At 28.9% G+C, this 11,342-nt stretch overlaps 1 protein-coding gene across 1 annotated transcript; it reads right to left on the bottom strand.

The window, feature by feature from the left end:
- Positions 1-3,084: 3,084 nt before the first annotated feature.
- On the bottom strand, positions 3,085-6,447 carry LOC145181993 (peptidyl-prolyl cis-trans isomerase 5-like). The gene is made up of 6 exons (XM_090072160.1): positions 6,214-6,447; positions 4,195-4,308; positions 4,028-4,088; positions 3,683-3,715; positions 3,353-3,537; positions 3,085-3,258 (listed from the first exon to the last, which is right to left on the bottom strand). Exons 1-6 carry the CDS (start codon positions 6,388-6,390, stop codon positions 3,139-3,141), a joined length of 690 nt encoding a protein of 229 aa, XP_089928286.1. The 5' UTR covers positions 6,391-6,447; the 3' UTR covers positions 3,085-3,138.
- Positions 6,448-11,342: the final 4,895 nt, after the last annotated feature.

The following is an 11,342-nucleotide window of genomic DNA, read 5'->3' as shown; positions in this document are numbered from 1 at the left end:
TCTTGAGAAGGCTCTTAAATGAGTTTTCTTGAGTTTTATCATTTCAGGTTCATCAATACTTCCATAGTCTAGACTCTCCAATCTACGAAATTCAAGAAGAAGTACCTCAAGTGCATTATCATGATTAATTCTTAACTCTTGAATAATCGGAACTAAATGTATTCTCGCAATAAATGTAAGCAACTAACTATCATTTGTTATTTTGTATGAAAATTTTATTTTTAAGCGTTTAATTCAGGCAGTAGACCGTCAAATCATGCAAGCTTTGGTTTTTGAGGTTTGAAAAATAACATGATTTGTCTGAGCATGAGTTTTTGAATGTTTTTGAATGCTTTTGAGTTATGACAAATTACCTCTGTAGTGTTAATATATATATCAATATACCGCATATACACCAATGTACCTTAAAGGCAAGGTTAAATATGCCATATTTTGTAAAACAACACCGGACCTTTAAGATTTATGATTTGACTTCTATAATCAGATCTTGCATAAGTAGGTTGTCAATTTTTTCATACGTTGCCAACAAAATTTAACAATGGGTTTCTTCGAGGCAACTTTTATAACACGTTTCACCGTAACTTATGCCAATTACTTTATTGATCAGCCTTCACATTACTGATCTAAAATGTATAACTGAATACCATGTTCTCACTGATTTCAAAATATAACTTATATTTTGAGATCAGTGCGTATTCTATTGTTTTTTTCACACAAAAAAAAAGTTATAACATAAAAATGGTCTCTCAAGGTGGCGGCGATCAGCGCTCTTAGCGGTGACCAATAAACATTTTATAAGACTTTACAGAAAGCTAGACTATGAAATAGGTTTTTAAGAAAATGAACGAAATAAAATGATTTTTTAAAAGATTAGACAATTCAAGAAATTATTTATTTATATATTTATAAATTCTAGCTTCAGATTATTGAATATACTTTTTAAGTACAATTTACAATTAAAAGTAACGTTTATGTACCTTTTAGTTCTTAGTTACCCGATGCAGTAACATAACTATGGTGTCTACCTACAGTTTTGATAAACTTCATATTTTCTATTTTTGTAGCAAGATACCAAATATGTACATGCTACATTAACAATTAGCTGAGTGATGTGAGTACACAAGACTCAGGAGTTCCATCTAGCATTTGTTAATATATGAATGTAATTAACTATTATTTAATAAGAATATTAAATATAGAATATAAATTTTTTTATACTATATATTACTTTATTTATATATTATTCTTTGTAATATTCGACCTCTCAATAATTAAGTCAATTTTTTAAAATTTCTCATACAAAACGACTTTTAACAAAAAGTTAATAAGAGAATTTGTTTAACAAATGTATGATACATAAATTCATATGTTTAAATGCTAAAAACTTTTCCTTAAAGGTTAGTTTAAAATATAAATGCACGTAAAAAGACCTTAGAAAATTTTTTCATGGTGTATTGTTTAATAAATTTTTGAATATTTGAATCTCATCTGCTACACTTTTTTTTACCTTTATTACACACTGTACTGTTATGCTTACTGTTATATATTTTGGCTGCAGTTATACAAAAATTTAATCTCACGATGCCAAGTTACCAAAATATTTTATCTTAAAGAGAAATTCAGCAGCCTACAAGCAGTTGTGCAGCCTTCTAGCACACAGGATCGGGTGTTAGGAACTAAAGGGTACAAGTTGATTAGCAATTAAAAATTTTAGACCTAATAACTGTTTCTTTGGTTTAAAATGACAATTGCCAACCAATTTGACTATGTTGTCAAGTTGGTTTACAATCGTCAACTTATAAAAATACTTTTTCTTCACTCTAATACACAGACTAAATTTAAACAAACTAGAATTAAAATTTATACTTCGTTTTACAAAGAGTTTTTATTTTATTGTATCATATTCTAAAAAACAAAAAACAGAAAAGTTAGTATCCAACAAATTATCGAAAGAATAACTTTTGTTAAACAAAAAACATTCTTACAACAGCTTGTTGTTAAATATGTAATATTCCGTCATTTCTTAGAAAGAAATGTTATGTTAAAAAAAAATTGATTTTTTTTGAAACTTATGTATTTATTAATGTTCGAACTTAAGATATAAAACTTCATTATCAATTTCTTATTTTTTATTTAACAGTTCCTTAATTCCGCCACCATCTTGAGAGGCCAAAACTGGCTTCAAAAAATTTACCGTATACACTATCCAATTATATATTGAGATCACATTGTCTTTTTTGTGGGTGTGGTAAAAGGGTCAAGACTGGATGAGATGAAATACAGGTAATTTTTTGAATACAGGCTTAAAATTTTTTTTACACTTTTTAATAAAAAGAAACAGCGTAATTTAAGTATTATGACGTTATTTTTAAGTATTATTAAGACTCCTGATGAAGCTCAACTCAGTAAGTCAACATTCTCGTCTAAAGCAAATGGAGTTTTAGACAAAATATTTGATAACATCTCTAAGAAGCGTACCGAACATAAGATTAAACTTTAGATCAGCAATTAATTTCCAGCGTGCTTTTTATGTTAAATAAACGTCATCACGATAAACGAGTAATTGCGATTAAAATAACCAAGATACCGACCGTTGCGCAACAGTTTTATATGGTAAGTGACAGTAAAGTATACTTAATTCAATTAAAGGAGGTTCCTTTAATTGAATTAAGTATACTTTACTAATTGTAGTGTGTATATTCGATTAGTTGTAGTTATGAATAGACTTACTACAAAACTGAAAAAAAAAAAAAAAAATTAATCGACTGAAAAGTTTTTGAATGTAACGATCTTTTATTGATCACATGTTCAGTGAACATTAAGAATCGCTTCATCACAACGCAGAGAAAGCGTTTAGTTGTTCTTCATCTCTAATTACTTCTTTGTTACCTTTTTTTTTTGAATGTGATAATTGTTTTAAGACTTTTTAGAAAAACGAAAGAAAAACTTTTTTGAATCAGAAAATTTAACCTTAAGACCAACTAGAATCAGCGGTAAGCCTGACATAGGTGGACACCAGACGATTAAATGCTCACATAAAATTTTAATAAAAGTTTAACAATTTGAACAAAACAAAAAAAAAACTAAAAAGGAAATATCAATTATATTATTAAAGTTCACTCCAAAACACTAAAAGGTTTATTCTTTGTCAATATTGAACGATTCTTTCAATTCTATTTCACCACAATCTGCTATAACTACATCTTGCTTAGGTGTGCTTCCATCTACAGCCGTATGTTCGATAGCAGTGACAACATCCTGTAACAATGTTAAAAAATGATCAACATCAACTTGATAAAAGAAATCGAAAATGGCTTTTCATTAATATAAATTAATTTAATATTTTTCATACCATTCCTTCAAGTACTTTTCCAAATACAACATGTTTTCCATCGAGCCAAGTTGTCTTTATAGTGCAAATGAAAAATTGTGACCCATTAGTATCTTTACCAGCATTTGCCATTGACAAGTAACCAGGACCAGCATGCTTCAATTTAAAGTTTTCATCTTTAAATTTCCCACCATAGATGCTTTTTCCTGAGAGAGAAAAAAAAAATCTTTTAAAATAAGAGGTTTAAAAAAATGTTATAAAAACCTTTCTAACTACCAATGAAATTTCTCAGTAAAAAACACATAAGAAATATCAAGAATGAAATTCCAACGAAAACCTGACATAACAGACCTCCTGTGCCATCTCCATTAGTGAAATCTCCACCTAATAATTATATACATCAATATATACATTAACATATACATCAATATATATAGCACTATATAACATCAATTATATACATCAATATATAGCATTAACACTAACTTTTTTTAGCTCATAATTATTTTCAAATGTAATTTTTTTGTTAAAAATTCATCTATTCAAAACATAATTGTAAGAAATTTAACATCAAATTAATAAATTTAGCTTCAACTGTATCATTTAGATCCTTTCAAACCAGTCTTAAAATATTTTATGTTGATAAACTCAAGTTGTGCAAGTTGAGAAAGAATAAAAGTAATAAAAAGAAGTCACCTTGAATCATAAACTCCTTGATAACTCTATGAAACTTGCTACCTTTATATCCCTCTCCTTTCTAAAAGGACAGAAGAGGTTAAGGCATTACATAAACAGATACTATTTAAACAAACTACGTTAAAAAGTTTCTTAAGAGCTGATATTTTAAAATCTTCAAAACTTACTGGTCTTTTTGACAGTTCAACAAAATTAGCAACAGTTTTAGGAACAGTTTTTCCGAATAGTCCTATTACGATTCTACCAAGTTTCTTGCCACCAACTTCTATGTCAAAAAAAACCTGAAGAAATAAAAACATGCAGTGAAGGGGTTTTTAAACTTGTCAGGGAAAGATCAGACAAAGCCATCTTTCAAAGTCATCTTTTTCAAAGTCTGAGGAATCTTAATTTAGAAGCTCAGGGAAGAAAGTTATTGAATTTTAAAAATGTCTTACTATTTCAATTAAAACTTTGTATATTTATTATAATTTATACCATAAATATCCACATGTTTATTTTTTATCCAATTTTCAAGATTTCAGAGGGCCCAAAATTATAAGTAGACAATAGTAACCTTAACACATTAACACACAAGGAAAAAATCAACTAGTTTTAAAATATTTTTCAACCAAATAAAGCACACATTTGTTATAAAATCATAACTTTTAAATGTTTTTTTTTATTTATTTTTATGATTTTTTAGTACAGCAGTATTTTACTGCATTTTATACCGTTTAAACTTTACACATAAAGTCTTAAAAGCATACATCTAAATTTGTTTTGAATATTTTGGATGCTAAGCATTAATAACCTAACATACATTTAAGTTATTTTTGGATGCTGCAGCAAACATGATTTTTGGGATTGCATCAAAACCCAAGCTTTGAAAGGATTTTTTAAGATAAATTTTTTCAGGTTCAATATTCATTTAATGATTAAAATTTAATTGCTTAACACTTAATGCAACATAAAAACCTAATGCAAAATATTGAAGTCAAACACCAAAGTATTTAAATCATGGGTAAAATCCAGCATCAAAGCTCTTGATGAAAGGAATAATCTGTTAGAATAAAAGTATGCTAAGGTTTGTTAACTTCGTTAGTTTTTCTACAACTATTATACTGTATTATACAACTTATAGTGCTTTGTTGAAGTTTATTGTTTTTGCTTTGATTTATCAATATATTGGTTATGTGCATTAAAAGATGTACAACAGATGTATTTTCTGTTTTTCCTGACGATAAGTGTGAATTTTAGAACTTGTTTAAAATTTTAAAATATACATTAATTGCATTTTAAATTTTGTTTTTTAATTTCAGAGAATTATCTTTTGGATCAATTAGTCAAAAAAATTAGTGTTTTTCAAAAAAGTTGATATATGATTTATGAAAAACCAGGAAAATTTTTTTCCAAGCTGTAATGATTGTTTTAAAGTCAACTTTAACTAACAGAAAATTACGTATTGAAGTATTAGGCATTATTAAATGTTATAATAATAAATCTTTTTAAACACTTCCAGTCTTTTTAAACTTAGCTTAGCTGCATGCTCCTCCTCCCTGGGTGAGAATAATCATATTGAGAAAGAGGAGAGTATGACTGAGAGCAAAGTGTGTATATTCCCACATTTGCATAACTAACTTCAAAAACATGATTTATACCATCTTTGGCTTTTATTATTCAAATGAGTACAAGTTGCACAATATGTTTTGTAAATGCTCAAAAATATTTAAGAACTTGTTTAAAACTCAGCTCGGCTAGTGGACATCATCCTCAGCTTGGCTAATGGACATTTGAGGAAATACAGCATCCCATCATGTGTGAAATGTTTTTTTTTTTTTGAAACAGAAAAAGTAACTAATGCATAACAAATTTTAGACAATCAGGACACAATATTTAGTTATTACATCTTCTTAATACTATTCTGGCAATAAATATCTTGAAATTAAACAACCTTTTTTAAAAAGAACACACATAAAAAGTCAAAAAATCTTGTTATTAAAATAAAAATAGCAATAATAAAGATTAGTTAAATTAACTTGTAAAAAAAAACTGTAAGAAAGTGATAGAGGAAGAATGATTGTTTACTTGCTAAATGCAACTATCAAGTTCTGTAATCCAAATTGTTTCTTTAATAGAAATTATTTTGCTAGCTTTTTTTTTAAGGCTATATTAAGTTTAAATATTTTACATAAAATAAAGATTATTACCTTATTTGTTACACGAGGACCTTTTTTTTTCTGAGATAATTCAGCATCTGTTTGCTTGACAGATTGAAAGATAACAAAAATAGCAAAAAGAGCAGCAACAGAAAAGACCCCTAACTGAACCTTCATACTGAAAGAAGACTTTTTAAACTTGCGATAAAGAGCAGGAGTAAAAAACATAAAACTTTTTTCTAATCTATATACATATGTATGTGTGTGTGAGTGTATATATATATATATATATATATATATATATATATATATATATATATATATATATATATATATATATATATATATATATATATATATATATACACACACACACACACACACATACATATATATATAGATATACATAGATATAGTATGTATGTATGTATGTAGTATGTATGTATGTATGTATGTATGTATGCATGTATGTATGTATGTATGTATGTATGTATGTATGTATGTATGTATGTATGTATGTATGTATGTATGTATATATGCATCTATCTATCTATCTATCTATCTATATATATATATATATATATATATATATATATATATATATATATATATATATATATATATATATATATATATATATATATATATATATATATATATATATATATATATATATATATATATATATATATATATATATATATCATGCATACAAAAAGTAGATTTTTAAGAGGCAAAATATCAAGTTTAAACTCGCGTGGTATTAACCGCCTATTTGACCTATTTTGCTTAAGTAAGGTAAGCCAAGCATAAGTTCCAGACCATACGCTGGTATGGTCTGTACAACCAGTTTCAATAAGCAGTGAAAGGGAGTCAGACCCTATAACTAATATAACTCTTTCATTGAAACAAATTGCTGAGGAAGGTTTTGCAAATTGTCGATAAAAAGTCTTTCGGATTTGAGAGGAAAGTAAACTTAAAAAGTAGGTTGGAGCTACATTTGTTTTTAAAAACCAAATTTAAGAGCAAGGTACTTTATCTTAATATCAAATAAAAAGCTAATTTTTTGGTATTCAGTAGGCTCATAATAGGTACTGAAAAAAAAACAGGCACAAAAACTGTGTTGGTGTTTTACCTTTCATTCCTGTAAGAAAATCCAAAAAGTCACGGCGTGACAAGAATTATCCTATGGTTTTCTAATTTCTCGAATGCACTCAAGTAGCATTACATCTCTGTTGTACCATTATTGTTTTGTATTTGCAGAAAATATACCTGGTTTCTTTGGTGCTTTTTTTAAATAAGTCATCAGTTTCAAAATTACTTATTGTATTATTAATATCTTTAATTGAAACAAAATAGATATTGACCAGAGTCTCGTTTTTAACAGCTTTATAAAACGTTAAAGCATCAGTTATTAAAACCGTTCTCTGAATTAATTTTTGCGTTCCTATTCTTTTAATGATCCTTTTCCGTGAGAAGCAGCAAAAAGTTCCAGCATAATTTTAACCCATGCTGCTCCTCCAACCAGGGCATTGCTAATGCAATAAATCGATTTTTAAATTGATCATTTGGACCATCTATCCAAACTTGTAGCATTTTCACACTTGCTTCAGCAAGGTTAGTTGTTAACTTATGAACAAATGAAACAATTGATTCCTTAGAATGGTTTAAATCTTCCGAAAAAATGACAGCTGATGAACATGAATCTTGATACCATAATGCAGCAGTGAACACAGCAACTTGTTTCTTGTGCTTATGTACTGAATGCACTTCATCTTTCCACAAAGTTGAAAAGTTTTTAGCAAAACCCATTTGAAGAACTGTGGCGTCTGGACCACTTTATGATCATGGTTTGATTTTGACTGTTTCTGTTTAATAAAACAATGCATAAAAAAGCTGAAATGATTATTTTAAAGTCAACTTTAACTAATAGAAAATTACATATTGAACTATTAGGCATTATTAAATGTTATAATAATAAATCTTTTTAAACACTTCTAGTCTAAATTAATAATACCGTTGTTCTTGAAATACAAAGAACAGTGGTAAAAAAAAGAGATTTTGAAAGAGTGCTGTAAAGGTTATCAACTCTTCCTTTTATTTCAACCTTTTTAAGATATTCTTTTCCATTACCATCAACAACTTTCTCCCATTGATACCAAGTACAGCATTTATTCTTATCAGTTTCTTTTAAAACATAAATTTAAAACAAAATTTGCATTTATTACACATGTTGTTCCAACAAACGTCATTTGCACCATCACATATAATGCCCACCGGAAATTCATGTAAATACAATTGAAAAACAGAATCAAATTTATGCAGCGCTACAAAATCTGATATAAGAATTAGTATCAAATTTTGGTGTTGTTGACAAGTACAAATGATTTGATTTCCCCACTGATACTTTTGGATGTTCTTATCTAAAAAGTGCATAAGCTTCACAAACATTCATAGACAAATGACACTTTGATTCTTTTTCTTTAACTGCTTCTTCGCCAAGTTTTTCCAACTGCCTTTTGCGAAATTTCTTTTGACGTTCAGCATGAGTAAGTCGCATGCTTAACCTTAAACTACAAAAGATTAACAAAAATTCAAAAAATAAACAAGACCTTTAAAAGTTAATATGATACTACAAAAATACGTCAACCATTAGCTAGCACACCTGTTGCACACATTAGCTAGCACACTTGTTGCATCTCATGTTTAATACGTAATATATTGTATGTCATGGAGAGACACCAGGTTTGCTACTCATCTAGGCCTCAGTAGAGTTACAAATATCCCTTATAGAGGTTCTATGCACCCCAAAAGGAGAGCCTCAAGGATAGCTGGGCATTCATCCTCCAAATGTTGCCCATATAAAACATACCTTAGTCTTGAGAAATGCAAAGTGAATCTTGTAAATGCAGAAAAACAAAAAGAAAATCTGCCATTATTATAATACCCGTCCTCAGAGCTGATAAAACTTTACTTGTGGATCTAGTTCTGTAATTTTGGATTGTTATTAAAAAGATCTTGCGTTATGACGTCACAGAGTGACATGAAAACAAGCTAAAAATAACGAAATTTTTTTAAAACCTGTGAATCTTGTTTTAGACGTACATGGAGTTCTTACTGCTCTGAAAATTTGGATTCTTAAGTTTTGCAAGTTGCATTAGAAAAAGAATTATTGGTACCATATTTGTAACAGCGTGACCTAAGTGACAAAATTGATTCGCTAATGTTTTGATTTTTTGGTTTCTTGTGAAAATGGGCACTTTTTTATCCTAAATACCAATGATAAGCGAAGCCAAAAAGCTGATTATGGTGCTCATCACAATTTATTGATTTTTCACAGGTCTTATTGAACTTTTGACGGTTTAAAAAAAAACAAACAGGAAAAATGCATATTTGTACCTTCTGTTTTAGCTCAAATAATTATTAGCCAATGCTTCTGGCAATATAAAACTATAAATTTTCTGAAAGAGAAGAATTAATAGTATGCTATATATTGGCTTGATTTACTTTTTTCATTTTCTTTGAGGCAAGCGTCGAATAGCTCTATGCTTTAAGAAGTTCTAATGTAAGAAAAGACTTTTTGTTGAGTCACACCACGTTGTCAAATCCAGATTTGTCATATACGAAGTGATTTGTATCTTGTTTGGTAATAAATAATTCTTTTTTGACAAAAATTACAAGTGGATGATCTAGAATCACATGCTCGTTCCAGCAATTTCCTTTTAAATTCCGATAGCTCTGCAGATGTTTTATTGTCAGCATTTGCCAAATTTTAATGAAATTAACCCTCTGAGACCCATATTATCATTAGATGTACCATTTATCTAATGATAATGTGGGTTATATTATAATTTTATCATTAAATTTTATACATTTAAAAAAAATTACTATCTCAAAAAATACACAAAAATATGGGACTAAAAATTTAGAACATAATAAACCAATTCAATATCTAACTTCAAGTCGACCGCGCACGATAAAATCGTTGCAACTGGTTTAATCAAGTTGTGACCAGATAATCCCTATTTTTGGACTTCAGGACTCCTACATTTGGATAGGTTTTTGCTTGAATGACTTCAAACATTCAAGTCCAAACAATTCAGATCTGGCGATGATCAAATTTCAGGCCTCATTTGGCAAGGCCCATGGCGAGGGCTACATTTCAGAATCTAAAACACAAGGAATTTAATTTTTCTAGAAATTGATAGTTTGGCTAGCCTTGTGACAGGCGCTGAATCCCGCTGAAAGATCAATAAACAGCCTTGAAACTTTTCCTTGGCCCGGGAGATCAAATTGTCTTTGAAAAATGTGATGCTTGTATTTTGGAAATTTGTTAGCAAATTCTGTCCCCAAACCATGTTTGTTACAGGATGCTGTCTCATGACAATGATTTTGATCTCAACTGGTTTTACTTCTCTTCATTTACAGATAACCTTGTAATTATATCTGTATGGTTCTGGCTGAATAGTTAACGTCCTCTCATCAGAATAGAAAATAGGGATGTTATAATCATTCATGAAGTCAAGAAGCACCCTAACTCTTTACCTCCTCACTGGTCTGGTTTTGACACTGATCAGTTTTCCTCGTCTCTTCAAAACCTTTTCAAACCAGATCTTCATGAACTTTATCTCTTTTAAATGTTGTTGTACACTTGATTTATCTTCATCACTTCTAACTTGCCAACTTTTTATATCCAAATGATAGCTATTAGGCCGGGTGAATAAAAATGAGCAATTGCTTTTACTCAGTAACTGAACAGCTTTACGTGAATAAAAACTTCAGCAGTTTTCCTCATATTTTTATTCACGTAAAGGTAAGCAATTTACTCAGTAATTGCTCAATTTTATGTGAATGAAAACTTAAGAAAAGTTGTTGAAGTTTTTGTTCACGTAAAGCTGACCAATAACTGAGTAAAAGCAATTGCTCGATTTTATTCACCCGGCCTAATGTGTAACAAGCACTCATAAAAACTAATCCAAAAAAGCAAAGAAATAAGCCAAAGTTGTAGTTTTTCTTTTTTAACAACTAACTCTTTTAATTTAATATACATCATTTTGGAAGACGCACCAAGTATAACACTTTAATTGGTGAGGTGTATCAGTTAAACCATTGTATACTTTTCCACCCATCATGGAGAGTATTGGATCGTGTTTAACAGTAAATTGATTGTCACTCAATCC

The sequence above is a fragment of the Hydra viridissima genome, unplaced genomic scaffold (assembly GCF_058129835.1).
Source record: "Hydra viridissima isolate aposymbiotic clone 2 unplaced genomic scaffold, HvirCarnegie_v1 scaffold_14, whole genome shotgun sequence".
Classification (NCBI taxonomy): domain Eukaryota; kingdom Metazoa; phylum Cnidaria; class Hydrozoa; order Anthoathecata; family Hydridae; genus Hydra; species Hydra viridissima.
The sequence above is the reverse complement of the archived record's forward strand: the minus strand, read 5'-3'. Positions and strand labels throughout refer to the sequence as shown.